This window comes from Falco punctatus (genome assembly GCF_963210335.1).
Source record: "Falco punctatus genome assembly, chromosome: 4".
Taxonomy (NCBI): Eukaryota; Metazoa; Chordata; class Aves; order Falconiformes; family Falconidae; genus Falco; species Falco punctatus.
Window position 1 is genome coordinate 100920901 of NC_137583.1, and position 20001 is coordinate 100940901.

Here is a 20001-nt window from a genome sequence, read left to right on the forward strand (position 1 = left end):
TCTTCACTTCAGCTCATTTTCAAGTTGCACAATATAGCTGGGTCTAACAAACTGATCCACAGGCAAGACCATGAGGAGCTACCTAACTTTTAAAACCACTGAGATTTTTTCACAGTAATGTTTGTATGAACTCTGAATTTTAGTAAGGTCTTCCTTAGGGTAGTTTGTGCAGGATCATTCACTGGAGTGGCAGTCACATATTTGTCCCTGCTATCACTTACTCAGACAACTGTTGCAGGTGGGGAACAACGCTTCCCTTTGTGCTCCTCCTTCTGGTAACTACATAGTATCCCCACTGCTTCCTCTAACCTTTCTTCTCATTTCCTTGCCCAGTACCTACTGACTTTTAGAACAGCAGACTATAGAAAGAGAAAAAGAGTATTTATTTCTCCCTCACTCAATTTATGACACTTTGTGCAGGAAAACAGGAGCTGATACAATGTTAAAGAAGTTTCATAGTATGCCATTGCCACCCACAAGAGCAGCACATGAACTATGGCATCAAGGAAACAGAATCAACAAAGAAATTATGGCAGAAAATCAACTAGAAGAGAGAAGCATAAACTTAAATAAATAAAAAAAAATATTGCAGGGTGGTTTTACATCTTAAACTGAGTTAAGGGCTGGAGATTTGAAAAGCAAGAGAGAAAGGAGACAAATAAAAGAGATAATTAAACATTGAAACGTAAGTGAAGGAAGGAAAACAGAAGAGCCCAAAATGCAGAATTCTGTCAAGACTCCTGCTAAACTCAGTTACTAAACATAGTCAAATGCTTCCCCCTTGTGACAGATTTAATTTTAGAAATACACTTGCCAGCTGACAGCTCACTGCTTGCAAACAAATCAGTGGTCTAATATCATTATTCACAAGTACAGCCCAATTAGTATCTTTAAACTGAAAATAACATTAAGGCTTTGAATACACACTACCTTGAACTGAAAATGAGACTAGCAGCGGAAACCTTCAAAGGCAAAGTCATAACTCTACAAATTGACCTGTTGGATCCCCATGGAAAATTATTCAGAGCAGAATGGTACAACAGGTGCAGATATATTTGATCCAGTTCTGCACAAGAAGCACTGTGCAATGTGACTCAAAGACACCACACTGGCCTTGTATGTGCAGCTGAGAATAAGAAGTCAGCTCATCTCTAAGAGGCAGAGCTTATTTGGTCAGGCATATCAACACCTGATGCCAATACACAGCTTTTGGAGTTCTGCTGGCCTATTTGCAGGCACAGTGTTGGACTGTCCCGATTTATCAGTTCAATCACTAACGCAGGGATTTCTGCTGTGTTCTCCACTGCAAGATAGACATGCTCTCTAGATCTATCTCCCTCCATATAAAATGTGCAAAATACCAGCCTTCACAGAGGAATGCAAGTATTAATATTTGTACAATTTTTCAATTGCAAAGGTAGCATTTCTTTTTCCTCTTCCCATTTCATGGCACTCTATGCAGGAAGAGAGGAATCTGATGCAGTATTAACATCAAATTTTAAACTCTACCTGTTACATAGAAGGTACACTGTCTACATATAATGCTTATTCTGTAAAAGTATAAATCACCCAGTATTAAGACCCTTGTGACTATGCTTGCAGCACCTGATCAAACAAGTTCTCAGCCACACTGTAGGGCCTTAACATACACACTGATGTCTATTTTGTCAATTCCTTTAGAATTGCAAGGAATGAATTGCACAAAGTCTTTTAAATACAATCTAAAATTGTACTGGGTAGAAAGTGGTCAGGAACAGAACTAGGAAGACAGTATGTGCCAAAGCTGTAGTTTCAAGAAGCAAGAGCTTCCGGCAGTAGTTTTGGTTTGAAGAGGTGGTATCTTCTGCCCTTTCCACTTCTGGCTCCACCCAGACATAAGCACACTCTCTCAGGCTACAGTTTAATTGATGGTTTAAAGTATTATCACTGCAAAACCAAATTAAAACAGAAAAAGCCTCCCCCGGTAGCCTTCAGGCTATCCTTGGAGATTAAGGATATATTACACAAATACTTCTTCCAGTGATATAGAGTTAGGTAGCTCCAGGTTCAGCTGTTCCTTCCTACCCCTTCATTCTGGTGTAACTAGGATACTGCACTGTATGTTTCTTGATCCACCATATAGCACTACCAGCAAAATTGATGAAGCTGAAAATAAGCTGCCAGGCCAGACAGCCAGAAATATTTTAGGTTGCACTGCCTGATGCCTCTGTCAACTTCAGCCCAAAAAACTTTTAACTCTTTTACAGTAGTAAAACGTACAAAATAGGTGCCCATTTCTTTCTCCAAGTTGATTTGTTCGACTAATGACAGGTCCGTATCTGTTTTCAGAGAACACATGCGTTTCTTGATCCTCTTCTTATGTCGCTTTTGGAGCCAGTAAGGAAGCAGGGATTCTGCAAACTGATTAAGGATCTGCGAAGTTATCAGCAAAGTGGCCAAGCTCTTAAGTTAAAAAAAAAAAAGAAAAAAGAAAAAAAGAAAAAATTAATAGAATTGTGATTAACCTATGCTCATTTCCAATTTTCCATGTTCTATTAACACTGTAAGTTGCTACACTATGACAAAAGAAGGCCAGCCTAAAAAAACTAGCAATAGCATATGAAAAGTATAGATGGTCTAGTTGCCATTCTTTACTATGAGCTGAAAAGGACAAAATAGGAGTTAGGTGTCTAAATATTTTGCTGATCTGGATGTATCTTGGAGACAGTACACAAAGTCCAACTAAGGGCAAAGATACACACGACATATGCCAAAGCCAATGGCAGAGCTAAACAAAGAACTTTTTTCTATATTTTTTTTTTAATCTTCTTGCATTTTACCTTAAAGTACAGGAAATGTGATCAATATTGTGTCTGGTAGAGATATGTCAAGTGTTTTGCTAGAGATCTCTTTAGAGGAACAGAGGCCTTGAGTTGAAGTTCTTGTTGTTTAGTTAAATTTAGAGAAAAAAAAAATAAAATCTTTCCTTTATTCCCAATTTTCATGCATTGGAGTGCAAAAGATATTAACAACAGAAAGCTGATTTAAAATACTAACTACAAATTATTTTCGGGGTTTTTTTATTCTCAGCTCCATGTTGTATTCATAAAATTAAACATGCTCCTGTCCTCAAGAGTCTGTCATTAAGAACACCACAGACAAAAAACATTTTCTAACATAAAGGGAAGGAAGGACGAAATGAAAAATTTCCAGCCTCATCTGCAAGAGGGAACAATCAATTTATTTGAAAACAGTTCCTCATTTATACAGAGGGAAAGAAATGCTCCACTCTTATGATTCTGCAAGTGTGCTAGAGGAACTGAAATACGAAAGTTGGATTTCTAAGAAAATATATATAAAATATATTCATTTTCAATGAAATATTTTTTATTTCAATATTAAAAACTAAAGTCCCATTTTAATTAATCCTTTATTTTCCCATATTCAACATTTTTAAGACATTCTCAGAACTCACCTGCCTCAAAAGCTTCATGTCAAACAGCACAAAAGCAATGTAGAAAAGAGATGCAAAACAATTTAAGAAGTTGAACTGCAAATAAGAATATCTGTAATTAGTTCTCAAGCAAACATTCAAATGCAGACTGTCATCTAACTTAACAGTTATCTTGACTAAATAGCTTCCATTCAGATGTAAACTGTTCATTAAAATTTTATTTACCATTTTTAAAACTTAGGACAGAAAAATCTCATTTCCAGTATTGGTAGTATTCATATTTTCATTTGACAAGCTTAATGCTTTCCTAAAGCATGGTATACAAAGAGAACTACAACTCAGTTACGAATTGTAGACATTAGAAACACATCACCGTCTACTTAACGTTCATCTTTTATCAGTTTCCCCATAGGTAACACGGAAAGGGACGTATTCATCTTAATTTAGGGTAATGGTAGGTAGGTTTTTTTCAAAGAAATACTTTACCAACATATATATGTTGGATGACATATATCTCTCAATATGTACAACCATTCCTGAATATATGTTAGTTGAGCTTTATGTTTAATCACTTCAAGAGGTTTTATGTCCAAGAAAATATTCCTTACTTCTGAAAGGAGACATAATCACAGTATTGTACCTGAAAAATGATAATCAAGCTCTGAAGTTTCCTACGGTATCACGGCTAGAGCTCCTTTTTTGGAGCTCATGGACAACATAGATAATACTGGGAGTGCAGAGAGCCACTCATTGCATGAAAGTGACATTTGGGAGGACTCATATTTGACACGTCATAAGTTTAGAAATTATTTTATATTAATTTCCTATGGGGGAAAAAAGATGGTGCTGTTTTTTGAGAAAGGCTGAGACAAAGCTATGAATATTATGTAAGAGAGTTTTAGCTCTAGAGGTTATGAGCAACAGAAGGATAACAAGCAGGTTAAAAAAAAAAAGCATGCTGAGTGAAAAAAAGAACTCTGGAAGAGACTTAAATGATCTTTTCAAAAAGGAAACAATTAAGACTCAAAATCAACTGATCTTTACAACCGCTTTTACTGAATATCTTATATGGGAACTCAAGATTTACAGTACAGTTCCTTAGAATCAGTGTTGCATCTGGATATACACCTAAAAGAGCAACCAAACATATATACATACACACACAAGAGCTACTTGTTCAGAGCCACAAATTAAATAGATCAGTATATACTACAAAATATTACAATCTGCATAAGAGCAGATTGATGGACATACATCTTCAGCCTCCTCTGACTGGTTTTCTGAATGTTAATACAGGCAGAAGTTAATACATGAGCTTTTTAAAATATGGTTTACCATAAAGTCTGCAAGAAGTAAAAGGAAGAGTTCCTAGTTGAAAACAAGACCACATCAATTAACAAAAGACAAAAACTACACAGAATAGTAATGAAAGAACAAATCAATATAAATAAACCCCCAACTCTCTATTATAGAAAGAGGCATCTAAAACAGCCTAGCAGTTACTGCAACCACAGCAGAAATCCTGTTTAGTCTGATATTTGTGCTAGTATCTGGCCTTGAACAAAACTGTAGGTCAGTGAGGTAATGCTAGGAAAGCACTAATAAAACATGACAAGTTCTCTTGTTAAATAATCTTAAAAGCTACTTATACTACATACTTACCACTAAAACCTTCAGTACCAAATGATTCTGATATGAAGATTCCAGCCTGTGATTTTCTAAAATACCAACAGAATTATTGATTAGTAAACAGCAGAAGCACTTATAATATACTAGGCATGGTAAGAGAGTAAACAGACATTTTTCCTCCACCTAAAAATTACTTAACTGTTTATGGGGAATAGTTCCTCCAACACTTGATGGCTGAAAGAATTTATACTGTACCAGTACCTCACTTAACCTATGAAGCTAATCTGATGCACAATACTGACATACATATTTTTGGCTAGAACTCCAGTATTTTTTCTACTGTAAAGGTTTTTCCTTTTACATCTTTCTTTCTCAGAAGAGCTGGTCTATAACAGAAAAACCATCCATCATTCTTAACACTTAATAAAATGTGCCTATTTATTAATTTTTTTCTTTGGCTGAAAACAATGCAGAACTAATTGAAATACATATGGAAAATACTAGGTTTGTTTCAAAACCTGTAGATGCTCACAGAAACATTGCCATCCACCTCCATGGAATTCAGATCACACCCTAAGCATTAAAGCAAGACTAAAGTACACCAAGTTCAATAGATGTATTACTGGCTCTAAAACTAAGATTTTTCAGTTTATTCAAGATAAATTGTCAAAAGCTGATGTTTGAAGAAGGCTCATTACTACAGGGGAGGAAAGGGAAGTGAATGGGGGATCTGCCATTTCTTTTTGCTATTTTGTCAGATTGTATCTTTAAAGCCTTGGCTAAGCGGGAGAAGGTAACATACTAGCATGAGCTGTGTCAACAAGGCTGAAAGGGGACACTGTCACCCACGGACATTGCTCAGGACAAACCAGCAGAGTCTGACAGGGGTGTGAATTTGGGCCTGACACATGGAAGATGCACTCAAGTGACTGAATGCAAGTTTTGCTTTTAGCTATCACTAAATGGTCAGTTCTCGTGATAAACAGGTGTAAGAGGTGTGCATAAAAAAAACCCCAGGTTGTTTCCTATACTTTGTCAGTTTAGCTGTTTAAGTCTGATATTAGCTGAAAATATGCCAAGTGGGAGGGAAGGTAGGACAGTCAGATTAGCTCTCCATCCTATTCACAGCACGGCAGCATAAACATGTTGGATAGCACAGAAAAGGCACAAGCTGTCAGTGTAGTGAGTTACATAAATACTGTTGCTGCTGAATATGAAACATCAGCTTAAAACCAAAAACATTTGCATTAAAAAAACTTGGGTTACCCATCAGAACATTTTAATTCTCTGATAAACACAACCAGGCATTTTGCATAAAGGCTTTTTCTTGCAGTGTAGTGAAAAAAAATGAAATAAAACAGTCAACTGAGACCTAGATATGAATTTAAAAGTCATTATTTAAATAAAATCCTTGAACAGTCAAACAAATCAAGAAATTGCTTGCTTTTACTATTGCTGCTGTCAAGCTGAATTTGCTGAGCAAATCATTTTGGCATGCATAACCAATCCCCACTAAAACACCTCTTCTTATTCTGTCTTCTGCATCAACCTCCCTTTTACTTCATCTTTCTTAGGTTAACTTTGTGTGTCTCCAGCTTTAGTAACCTGGATTCCGTCCTGTAAATGCATGCCATATTGAGCTACAAAAACCAGTTAACTCCCCATTATCTTCAACTAGTAACTTTGTCTGAAAGTGACTGCACATGTCTTTAGGAGTGCTAAAATTCAAAATAAATACTAACATTTCGCTATCCTTATGTTAGGTTACAAAACATAAGGCCCAATCTGTTAAATAAGTCACATGCATAAGGGGAAAAAAAAAGGCAATCTATTATAACATTCCTCCTCTTCTAAGAGTGCCCAGAGGAAAATATTTTGATAGGGATGTGAAATCTCAGTCTTTGTTATATATAGCATACACAAACACTCTCATATGACATTTAGTTGGGTGGGTTTAGATTTTGTTCCATTATCTCGGTGCCTCCATCCTCCGCACAGGTGTACCAGTAGACTAAGACATACTCGGCAAACCCAGGTTGTGGGTGCAACCTGCCAGGACAGTCCTGCCATCCGCCTCTGAGCTCCCATCCTCATGATCTCAACCCATCCCTTTTGCCAGGACTATGGCTGATATAGCCAAAGAGCTAAATCAGGGAAGGCTGACTTCTGCACCAAGGGCAAAGAGAGTCTGAGGAGGAAGGCAGGGATCACCCCTTCTGTTGGCATGCTAGACTTAGACCAAATTAAACCAAACATGAAACTGCAGTCTCAGAACACTCAAAATAGATGTAAGAAGTTAAAATGGCCATCTCTTGCAACCCACTGTAAAAATCTACTTCAGAAAATTTCTTTAGCATTCCACTGAACAAAAACTCACAGTAACGTATTCTACAAATAAACAAATTCTAAATATCAGGGATTCTAACTTTAAGGAAAAAGAAGAAAACTTTCTTACCCCATGATGTTAAAAATTCCGCAGCATACCGATAGATACGGTTCATAATTTCAATCACAACAGCATATATGATACTGGGCACAAACAGCATCAAGCTGCTGAAGTTAGACTCATTCTCTTCATGATAATCCAGAGCCCACTGTTCCAAATCAAAGTAAATCATCATCACATAAAGTGAGAAGTAGAGGCAAAGGCACACAAATGGTAAGGACACCAGATAAATCCTCATCTGTCTCTTAATACTTGAGTACACTGGTTCCTCCCTCCCAGTGACAGGATTGATACCCAGAACACCATGAAAGCCTGGTCTTGGTTCTTCAAACTGTCGTTTCATCAACAGTGTCCCCCAGCGATATGTCATGATGGCACAAATCCGCTTCCAAACTTCCAGTATCACAGTAGACCAGAGCAGATTGAATGTGGCAAACATCACATATTTGTCATAGTCTTCCCATGCAAACACATAATAAGGAATCCCTATGACAGCCATTGGAATCAAGGCAAATGTGAAGTACTCTAAGAAGCCAAAGTAGAGAGCAATGGTTTCACCAAAGTAGCAGCGTATCTCATCTGAAGAGAAAAATAAATCAATTAAGACCACATTTAACAGAGACATCAGTATAATATCAAACTTGACTTTACATTAATCCCTTGGCCCGCATTTTTTTTCTAAATAACATAACGAATATTATTGCTTTTTGGTTCCTTCTTCTCTCATGTCCCAAAAGCTCAGAAGGTTATTTGAATTATTTATTTTTTGTTATATATACAGAAAAAAAAATCCCATATATACATATATTCAGATGGTAGAGAAGTCAAGTATCTCAATCCTTAAGTCATATATTCTTGGGCAGGCAGGGCAGGACACACAACACAACAAAAAAACCAACAGAGCACAAAAACACTAGCATTCTTGAAAACAGAATCTATCAATGAATGGCTAGGATGGCACAGAAGACATTTGGTGTAATAAAAACCAAAACTTTATCAGCAAGTGACACCTAACTTCTGAAGCTTCTCACTGGCATACATACACCTGAAAAAAAAAAATATCTATTTCAGCCTGCTCACAGCCAGAAAGGACTAGTTGTGCTTTGCCAGCCCTCAAGGAACTAAAGGAATAGATGGAAAGGTGTACTGAAATCTTAAATCTTAAGTATGTCAGATAGCACACTCAGGATGACGCATTCCCTTCAGCAGATAACTGATACATGAAATACACACTTGCTGTACTCACCAAGGTTATCTGCTCAGGTGTTATAAAGGCTTGAAAAGTGCACTACTAATGGATATATTTAATGACAGATGTATTACCTCCAAGGAAGATCTCATTTATCTTAATACTAATAAAAAAGCGTATGAGTATTATTCCACATTATCTGCAAATGGCACCACATTATAAGATATAGAAAAGCCTAGCAAACAGTTTAGAATGCTGAAATCTATTTTATCTTTGCCTGCTTGGAAAACCAGACTGCTTGTATGCCAATGCTGCATATTCACCAGCTTAACAAAGCAGCCATGACATTTACAAAACCCTACAGCAGAAATTCACAATTGCATATCAGGTAAGTCTCTGAAAGCAAGAAGGAAAGGCAAACAGACAGAAGAATCAGCACTCCACAATCACTCTCAATAAAAAATTTATTAATGAAGAAGTTCAAGTGTAGGTCATTTGTGCCATTTCACACTCCAAACACAACATGAGACACATACATTAGTAGTACAAACATAACAGGCTTCCTGAGACTTACTGTGAAATTTTGTATGTAGTCAGTGGTAGTCAAAAAAAAACCTCTCTCTTGTATAAACAGAAGACAAGCACACAATAAGACCCCTAACACAATACTCTGGAAGCAGGCCTTATCAAGCCAGATCTTCAACTTCCTTTAGCTCAGGAAAGAATCTCAAGCAACTGCAAGACCCAGAGATTAATAATCAGGCAAACTCCCAAATGTTTATTTTCTCATTTTCAAGTAAAGTTTACAGGTCCACAATCTGGAACTTAACTTTTCACACTGCCAGACTAACAATTATTTTATTTTAAGCTTATTCAGTGTGTAAAATATACTCAAGTGACACCGGCCTGCAACAACGTAAAAGTCTTCATACAGACAATGAATTTAAAACAAACAGTTGTAAGCATACTTTTGATACGTCTACAACTCAAAATAGCTTTGGGAATTCTAGACACAGAGGAGCTTTCCTGTCAAGAGTCAATTTGAGAAAACAGCTTTGGCTTGATCCATTACTGCTTTACTCATTGGTAGGGAGAATTTGTGATGTGCAGACTGTTATTACACGGAAGCTTGCAGACATTGAATCTCCAGCCTCTGAGCCACCAAATTCACAAGTTTGAACCATTTCAGGAGGTTACATGGGACATGCTGAGAGAGGAAAAACTTGCTCAGCTGGTAAAAGAACAATGGTCTAATTTCAAGACTCTAAGCTAGATGATCACAGTGCAAATGCTGAGCCTCTGAACTACCCCCCAGCTCCAACTTGGAAACTATGATCAAACTATACAGAACTCCTGCAGCCACGAGAAAGAAAATCAAGAAAGAGCAGCCTGCAAGTCCAGTGCTTCACTCCTGAACACTTGTATTGCAAGTCATTATAGCAAAAGATACCTTACAGCCATCTTAGTATCAATGAAAATTCTCAACAAAGAGACCTCAACTGTGCATGTCAACAAGCCTGAAAACATGGATGTTTCCTTAGCCAGAGCCTAAGCCACTCTGTTGATTCCAAAACCAGTGAAAGCAAGGACTTTGATTCACAATGGCCAGCAAAGCAACTTGGGCAGAGAGGTAATGGAAAGAGTAGGTGAACTGCAATGGGTAATTGGGGATGTGAAAAGGTAAACTCTTAGTCAAACAACAGACTTCTTGGTACAATACTTTCACACAGGAGTTTCAATTCTATCAGTCAAATTCTAAATGCTGGAGCAGAAGTTAGAAAGACCCTTGGTCTTCTTACACAAACTGAAGAGAAAACTCCAGAAGAAACCCTGCACTATATTCATAGTGAAGTAAGCGTTCACATACCTAAAGGTTGATAGCCAACTTTCACTCGGCCATACCAGCTGTGACGGAGCTTTTTCAACTCTTCTCTATCATGCAGTGGGAAAATCTGCACTAGAATACCACTGGTCAATAATCTTCTCACTAGAGGCAAAACAGGAAAAAAAAAAAAAAGGTACCTAGTAATCTTTCAAAGGACTATGAAGTTGATACAAGAAAATGGGTTACATTACGTACTTCGCAAGTCTGAAGTTCCTTAGAAATAAATCTAGCATTTAAATCCTAAAAACAAATAATCTGTCTGCATGTTAGTTAAAAATTATTCATTATAGAGAGCAGTTCCTACAAAGACTGTGCTGTCAACTAGGAGACAAAGAGTAATGTTTTTACATCTATTAACTATTCCACAGGTTTGCAATATAATCAGATGCAGGTTGAACAAGAAGTGCTACAGATCAGAACTGAAGTGTCACGTGTAGCTTTGTGGGGAAAGGTCTGGCTCTTGCATTTGAGCAAATAAAGGCATAACAAATCAAACTGACATAGCAAAAACAAAACATTAAATTGAAGAGCCATTTTGTTGTATTAATTATGGGGAAGGTACTAAAACAGTTTTTGAATTATCAATTTACATTAATTCATAAATTACAACGCATCTTCATTGCAAACAAACCAGATATTCTACAATTTGTGTTTAACTTTGTTATGGAAAGCAATACTACCCATGTGGATAAACGGGTAGTATTGCTTTCCATATAAAAAAAATCAACAAACTGCTCTGGAAGTTACCACCATAGAAATATTAAAAAAGAAAATAAATTTGAAAACAGGAGAAGGAAGACACTGGAAGTTTTGTGATAGTTTTTTACCATTTCTCATGGTATCTACTTGACATAACCAGCATCTTTCCCAGCATCTACTTGACATAACTAGAAAAATACCTTAGCTATATAAGAAATTACCACTGTAAATTCATCAGACATCTACGTTTATTTACATTTCTTGAACCACGGATATGCACAGATCTCTCTTTGATGATGAACACTAATTAATAAAGACATTGTTATTAAAAGGACATAAATATATTAAGATAAATTCTGCTAATAAACTGTAGCATCTCTGCCAAAGAACTAGTTCCAACTACCATAAAACCAGCACTAGCTCTTATTGCTTCTTTCTCCCATTAAAAAGGGGAGCTCTTGAAGCAAGGAGGATGACAAATGAAATCAAATTAATGAAATAGAACTAACTTACTTCATATTGTGAAATTTATAGCTCTGAAACACTGTTACTCATTCCAGTATTTTTATAGAGACAATCCAATATATTATTATGTAATTAAAAAAAAAACCCAAGTATTTTTGTACTAATTATAAAAATAAAGGATGACATCAATATATGTGAAAATTATCCAAATGAGAAGAATGTAAGGCCAGAGTCTCAGCCCCATCCTAAGTCCAGAGACTCAGGATGGAAAGCCTACTGGAAGTCATCTGGCCCAACTTCCTGCTCAAAGCAGGTTCATCTTAAATCAGGCTGCTCAGGGCCTTGTCTAGTGAAGATCTAAAAGTCTTACAGGACAGTTACCAAAATCTCTCTAAAACCCTGTTCCAATGTTTGATTACCCTCATTGTGAAAAACATTTTTCTCAGTGTCTACTCAGAATGTCTCTTGTTGCACAGTGCATCCATTTCCTCTTGATCTATCACTGTGGAGTTCCAAGAAAAAGTTGATTAAAAATAGTGGGGAACTAATGTCTGAAGGATTTCTCTTCACTGCAGGAAAATTAAGGTTTTTTTCACCGTGCACACTATCCTACATCAACACTGTGAGTTACAGGCAAAAAACTACATTGCTTACCAATTGATTTTCCTGGATACAGCTTTGCCTGAGGATATCCTGGGATCATTTTTTCATCTTTAGCTCTCAAATTTTCGAGTTCATGCTTGATGATATACTGACATTCTGCCATTGTAAGGAAATTGTGATTGTCATCTAAATCAAAAAGAAGGTATGAAATTATGCAGTACAGGACAACGTATTATGAAATTGTGCAAATAACTACCAAAAATGACCAGAATCAGGAAAAAAAAATTATGTGACTATTACTGCCAAAAAAAATCCATTAGCAAAATCTCCCCTTTTTAAAACGTGGGAAGAAGTTTTCTCTAACTGGCACATGTTGGCCACTGCATTTTTGACTATCCAGATGAACTAAGAGAATACATCACTTGAGACAAAGACACCCCTGAAGTCCTAATTGCTGGAGACTGGGCAGTATACCAGCAAGTACTACATACTCTTGCCCGGCTGAAAGACTCTCACTTAGGCATCCACTACTTGCCAGACTCAGAATCTCCATAACCCTTTCTGCCATACAGTTCCTGAAATATTTTCATAACAAAAAAACATTAAGATGTCAGGACAAATCTCCTTTTTAGTAAGCATTTCACACCAAATATCACAGTATCTTGCTCTTTATTGCCCATTCAACATAACAATAAGCTATTTGAAACAATTTGTTCTGATAAAAATACAGAAATAAGGTAAAACAATAAGAAACCTTTCCAAAAATCTCAAGTTTTGAAGACCTATAGCAACAAAACTATTGTCAACCCCACCAACTTATCATCAAGGAAACAAGAGTATGATCTTCTTGAGATAATGACCAATTGATTATTTTTTCCACTTAGGAATAAGAAACTATAGGGATGGCCCTAAATACACTAAGAAAGAAGCTAAACCATCAACAAATCTCTAATACAAAGACTAAGAATATAGTATCAGTTAAATTGGGTTACTAGAAATAATAGTAAGACAACTCAGGCTGCAGAGTTTCTTTTGTAGATGACATTTTTCATCTCATCTAAGCATGGTCAACTATTTTATCCTCTGATCAGGTCTGGGCAAAACTTAAATTATATTAGCATTTTAAAAAAGACCAGGAGATACAGCAAAAATTATCTTTTAGGTTTACAGTAGCTGGAGTTCCAGCTGCTATTACAGAACAAAGTTCACAATGACAGTCAGATTAGCATTAAGAATGTAAACACATGAATGAAACAGAAATGGTACCTTCGCAAGCAACAATTCTTCTCAAGGCTTCCTAATTTCAGAAAAGCAAGGTCACAAAAGATGAGGCAATGCAACAGTTACTGCACACAGCAGCAGTGTTGAATAAACTGGCATCAAACAAACAACAAATCTCAACTTTATTATTGTTTCAGACAGACCCAGGAACCTTTATATCGAAAATATGGTGAAAGGCATCACCAAAACAGGCATGTGAAAAGTATTAGCAAAACTAAGCAGGAACTCCAATATTTACCTGGAGAGCAAAATGACTACTGCCACTGTAAGGGGGTTAAATACCTTTCAAGTACCACATTTAAAAGAAAATGTTACTGTGTTTGCACCTCCTCAAAATAGAAGAGGAAAGAGAATTATTTCCCAAATCATAAGATCTCAAGTTGCAACAGACCCATGAGGATCATAAAGTCCAACTCCCTGCTTCTCGCAGCACTACCTAACACTAAACCAAACATCAGCACATTCCCTATAGCCCGCAGGCTCAGGTGCTTTGAGCTACAGCTGACAGTTGGTACTGGGGCAGGGACAGAGGTTTCAGTTTGTACTGGGATGGGTCCCAGTCTGTACTGGGAGAGGGACAAAGAGGTTCCAGTTTGTACTGGGAAGAAGCCAGGAATCATGCCCAAATTCTATCAAATGACTCTGTAGCGTTATTTAACTATTTAATTCTGTTTAATGTGTAAATGTAAGAGAAAAATATTTCTATTTTCTCCAGCTAATTATAAGATATAATATAAAATAATAAAATAAGATATAAGGTAATAAGCGTCAAAAGGGGCTCATGTAATTGCTATGTTAATTCATAACATTGATTGATAAACCTGCACTCCTGATTATCAACTATTTATTCTTGTCTTATTTTCAACAAAAATGTTTCACACAAATAAAAGAATATTTGGAGTATACAAAAGTATATTTTGAAATGTTTTGAAAATTTGGGGTATACACAAAGTAAAACACAAGCAAAAATGAAATTCATGTGAAAAAAAATAGTAATTTAGTTTTGTTACATGATCTGAATTCCCATAGGGAAAAATGAGTATTTTTTTCATGGCTTGTTCCTCCTATTTCTGTTCACTGTTACCATTCCAAGGAAAGAAAGACCATGAAAGATCTGGCAGTGTTATTGCTTATAATCTTCAGGCACAGCCTTGCAATGACAAAGACCCCTAAAACTGCTTACCTGCAAAATATTTGAAAGTTTTTCTACTGCTGTATGTAAAAGTTCTCATTGAGTTATCATTACATTCCTTCACCAAACCCACAGTTTCAGCTCCCAGCAACAGCCTTAAGTGGGAAGCTCCAACGAGATAAATATTTTCATCTCCATTTTCCATGACCAATGGTTTAACCAGCAGCTGTGCACCTTTAAAGAAAAGCAAAATAAGGAAGAAAAGACATTAAAATTACATCTCAAAAACCTACTGTGTTAGCATCCATCATATTGGACCTAGTTATAAGGAGTGCTGAAGCTTCATCTTTTTAAAGGCCAGAAGAATTAAGGCTTCAACAGCATCTGAAGTCTGGTGGTCAGAATCTTGCAGGGTCACTCCTTGATTTAGCCTTGTTTCTGTGGAAGTGCTCACAGAAGGTGAACTGGAACAATGGGGACAGTTGGGATCTTCATCCCTAATGCTCACATCATGTAAATAACCAGCACTTCTGCAAACAGTCCCACTCATTTTAAGGAGACTAGACTTACAAAACAGAAACACCCCTGACATCCAACAGAGGCCTGAAAGCAGTCACAAATCCAACAGCCACAGAAATATCACTGACTGTAAGATATAATAAGCTACAACAGCAATAAAGAATGCCTTTCTAAAAGATGTTAAAAAAAAAAAAAGCCTAAGGAATTACAAATTCATTAGCCTAACTTCAGATCCTGGGAGTATACTAAACTAAGTAATGAAACACTGTCTTTGCAAAAGCCTACAAGCTAGCTAAAAGATAATTGAAATCCAACATGAGTTTATCAACATGAAATTGCTTCCTGCTAACTTAACTGTGTTCTACAGCATGGTACCAAGTCTTGTGGACAGGACAGTAGATATGGTGAGTCTTCTATTTGGAAAGGCTTACAATGTGCTCATAAGGAACAAGAGAAACATGCTCCAGGCCATGAAGATAAAAACTGATAACAAAACTATGCTGAAAGACAGGTTATCAGGGTTTCACTGTAAAAATGGAAGGATTCAAGAGTTCAACAGGCATGTTACTCGAAGCCAGTATTTTCATTAATAACTGGATTAAGAGGATTCAGTTATTAAATTTTCATGACATGAAAGTTCTACTCTTACATAGTATCAACCAACTTCAAAAACACAAAATGGAGTGTGATTGGCTAAATAATAATTAAACCACAACATACCTGAATACCAATTTTCTATGTGTCTTCATATTATGATGAGAGCCAATTCGATTTCAAAGTATTACAGAAGGTCATACTACACTCACCTCCATTTGCTTTTTTGTCCACAATTCGTTTAGTGAACCATTCTATGGTTTCCTCTTTGGTGCCTTTTGCAAGCTCAATTACTACCAGCGGCGTGAAGTTAGGTTCAAAATTATCCAAGAAAGACCAGCTTTCCGCCATCTTTTGAGCGCTTACTAAGTACAAAAACAAAACAGAAATGTCAGTGTTAAAAAAATATTTGCTATCAACCTAAAACCTCACAAAACTTTACTATAGTAAGTGACATATGTCTGTGTTTAGCAAAGTGGTAGCTGCCCATTTCTGTGGACCTACTGAAAACAGCACTTTGAGTAATCTCTCAAATTGTGATTTGAGAAGATGCTACCAGTCTTCAGCAGCATTTATATCCTGCTACTCTCTAGGGAAATTGTTCTTGGTATGTGCAGCAAAGAGGTAGTGATGAGAAAACAAATAAATAAATTGAAACAAAGTAATAAGAAGAAACTAGCGTCAAGAACAACAGCTTGCACACAGAAACACACACAAAAGATACAGTGTATCGTCAGCAAATGAAAACATTAACAGATCAGAACATCAGTCAAGCAGGTATCTAAAACCAATAAGCTTCTCCTGCTAGAAGTGTGCAAACACATTATACGTTGAAGGAGGAACCTTGTGAAGCTTTAATGACACCACAGAAACTTACATCACCTTCCATAGGTGAGCAGGACGCCCATCATACAAATAGGCAAACCATGCACAAAGCATTTAAATGACTTGTTGAAAGATACAAACCAAGCGTTCTGGTTTATATCCACAACAGCACATCGTGGAGCATCAGCATAACTTTATATGTAAATAATCCAAAATATCTAAGTGAACTTTTATAGAATCATAGAATCATTTAGATTGGAAAAGATCTTTAAGATCATGAAGTCCAACCGTTAACCTAACACTGCCGGCTCCACCACTAAACGATGTTCCCAAGCACCACACAGCTACACGACTTTTAAATACCTCCAAGGATGGTGACTCAGCCACTCCCCGGGGCAGCCTGGTCCAGTGCTTGACAACCCTTTCCATCAAGAAATTCCCCCTAATGTCCAACCTAAACCTCCCCTGGCACAACTTGAAGCCATTTCCTGCTGTCCTATCTCTTGTTACTTGGGACAAGAGACCAACACCCAGCTCGCTACAACCTCCTCCTCTCAGGTAGTTGTACAGAGCGATAAGGTCTCCCCCAAGCCTCCTTTTTTCCAGGCTAAACAACCCTGGTTCCTTCAGCTGCTCCTCTTAAGTCTTTTGACATTGTGCCTTCAACTTCCGTATAATGATTCTACAGAGATCATTATATCATGCTTCATAAAGCAGCTCTGAGGTGTTGATATAAAAAGATAAATCTGGAACTAACCTACCTGGCTTAAAAATAAAAATTAAAAAACCCAACCAAAAAAACCTATCACAGACTAAATTCACAGAATTTAAAACTGAAGGGAAGGTTTGGTGGTTTGGGGTTTTTTTTACTATTAACCTCACTGAAGCAAGGATTTTACCCAGTCTTCCAGCAGTTTTCCTCTTCCTGTTCAAAGACTGAAATTACTTAATTTCTAAGTATCTCTAAGGATGCAGTTCAGCTTTTATGACAGTTTTGTGTGATTCACAGAGAAATCACAATCTCCAGTATTTTGCATAAATTATCCTACAAAATACAGTGATACCGTTAACATATGCATAACCAACAAGTTTATTTGCTTTTGACTGGCACAAAAAGCTTTCAAGCTGAATTTCAATGGGTTTTTCCTGTTAGCTTCACTTGCTAGTTCACTTTTTTTTTTTTTTTTTTTTTACACACAATTCTGCAGCATTCAGATTTACAAGTATGTATGTCTTTGAAAGAAATCCATTAGATTAATGAAGTATTTTAAAACATTTTAGATGCAAGTCTGCACAAATAGAGTGAACCCAAGGCAAACATTAGGGATAACATACTGTAACTGTGCTTGTCAATGACTGACTGCACTGTCTTGATGAGTCATTCCACCATATTGCATTGCTTTCTCTAATCAGTTTTATTTTAAAAAATTATACTGCCTGCCATATTGTGCATACTGCAGGTTCTAAAGAATTGAAAAAATGAAAAGCAGTAGATAATTATTAAACGTTACTAGTTACCAGTATCACTTTGCAGAGCAGTTGTCTTCTCGAAACAGCGTTTGTATAAACAGCACGCTGCTCGGTAAACTCACTCCTACAATTTATTCAGAATTGTTGTGCTTGGCGTGGTGACTCAGTAAGATTTGTTCTTTTCAGGCTTATTAGTACTGAAAACTAGAGGCGGCCCGCAGCACCGCGCCAGCTCGCGGCCCGCAGCGCAGACCTGCCAGCACGCCGCCTGGCGCACAGCCGGGTGCAGCTGGGCCCCTTCCCTCGCACCCACGCCAGAACCCGAAACGTGGGGCGCAGGGACAGCCGTGCCCGTGGCCAGCCCCCGCAGCCAGCTCCCCAGCCACGCAGCCCGGCCGCCCCGGGCGGTCTGCGAGCCGGCGCGGCCAGCAGGGCAGGAGGAGCTGCGGCCCCTGTTCGCGGGGCGGCCGTGCCCAGCAGCGGCCCGCTCACCGCCCTGCCGCCACCAGCCCGGCGGCCCCGGGCAGCCAGCGCGGCGGGCCCCCCCGCCGTGACCGCTCTGAGGCGATAGGCAACGGCGTCCCCCCGCCGCCCGGCCGCGTCTCGTCTCCCTTTTACAGGGGCCGAACCGCCGGGGAGGAGAGGCGCGCCCGGCCCGCCGCCGCCGCCGCCGCACCCTCTGACTCGCTCCCTCACGCCAGGCCGCGCTCCGCCGGCGGGCACCGCCCCACCCCTCCCCAGCCGCCGCCGCCCGGAGCCCACCGCGGGTGAAGGGCGCCCGCGGCTGCGGCGGGCACCGCGCGGGGAACGAGCCGGCTCCCGTAATTCAGCCGGCTCCAGGCCCAGCCCAGAGCCCCCGGGCCCGGCATCCTCCCCGCCCCCGGGAACGCCGCCGGGCCGGGCGAGCCGCGCCTGGGCAGTGAGGGGCGACTCGGAGCTGGCTCGGCGCCACGGCGGGGAAGACCGGGGTGGGCGGGAAGGTGGGAGGCTCCTCCCCTCACGGCAGCGAGGGCCCCTTCCCGCTGGGTGACGGCCGCCCACCCAGCACTCACCGCCGGCCGCCGGCTCCATATCCGCAGGGCGGGACGGGGCGGTACTGGCCCTGGCCGCAGGCAGCCGGCGCGGGCGGGAAGGGCGCCGGGGCGGCCCGACGTGCCACCGCCCACCGGCTGCCACCGGCCTGGCCCCGCCCGCCGCGGCTGGGCCTCCCCCTCCCATTGGCCGGAGGCGGCTCTGCCCCGCCCCATCGCGTGCTCATGGGGCAAGCGCGGGACGGCTGAGACGAGGAGGGGTTGTTTGGCGGCCGTGGCTGGGGGCCTGCCCGACCTTTGCGCTATAATGTTTTCAAAATGCTTTTATTACAGTGTTTTATCAGCACTCGTATGGGCTGTGACCTCTTGTTTCATCCTCTTTTTTCCTTCTCCCCCCCCCCCCCCCCATTTCCCTTCCTATGCTGTTTCCTGTCAGGCCAGATCTCCTTCCAGAGCTCACTGCACTTCAGCTGGGTTAGTTTTATTTTAAACACCGTTTTCTACAGGCAAAAGAGGACATTTTTGCATTTTGATGCTAAGATTGTTGTAGAGAACAGAATTCCATGCATCCATTTGTAGCTGAGAAGAGCAAGCTGTGGCTGCAGAGAAGGGACAGCAGGTGAAGCAGCTGGTTAGCGAAGCACGCTCCCCTGATGGGCTTCTGGAAGTTTTTGTAAACCAGGTTCTCCTAATATTTTTTGTCTTTGAAAATATTAAGGCCTTCAGTGTGCCTTGCATAAAAAAAAATAATAATTAAAAAAAAAAGTCAAGCTACAGATATGAACAGTGCATACAGGCCT

General features: G+C 39.2%; 1 protein-coding gene across 4 annotated transcripts in view; it reads right to left on the reverse strand.

The window, feature by feature from the left end:
* ANO10 (anoctamin 10) overlaps positions 1 to 19516 on the reverse strand; it is a 127255-nt gene extending 107739 nt beyond the window's left edge. Inside the window, exons 1-9 of one of the 4 annotated variants that reach the window (XM_080387236.1) lie at positions 19223 to 19516; positions 16088 to 16240; positions 14814 to 14996; positions 12401 to 12535; positions 10565 to 10684; positions 7518 to 8087; positions 5096 to 5151; positions 3455 to 3529; positions 2260 to 2442 (exon numbers count right to left, since the gene is read on the reverse strand). In XM_080387236.1, coding sequence (XP_080243362.1) covers positions 2260 to 2442; positions 3455 to 3529; positions 5096 to 5151; positions 7518 to 8087; positions 10565 to 10684; positions 12401 to 12535; positions 14814 to 14996; positions 16088 to 16240; positions 19223 to 19388 — 1641 coding nt within the window. In that variant the 5' untranslated portion in view covers positions 19389 to 19516. Of the gene's footprint in view, positions 1 to 2259; positions 2443 to 3454; positions 3530 to 5095; positions 5152 to 7517; positions 8088 to 10564; positions 10685 to 12400; positions 12536 to 14813; positions 14997 to 16087; positions 16241 to 18218; positions 18899 to 18932; positions 19174 to 19222 lie in introns of those variants that run through there. The other 3 variants (XM_080387235.1, XM_080387238.1, XM_080387237.1) reach the window with 3 other exon arrangements.
* Between the last annotated feature and the right edge of the window lie 485 nt (positions 19517 to 20001).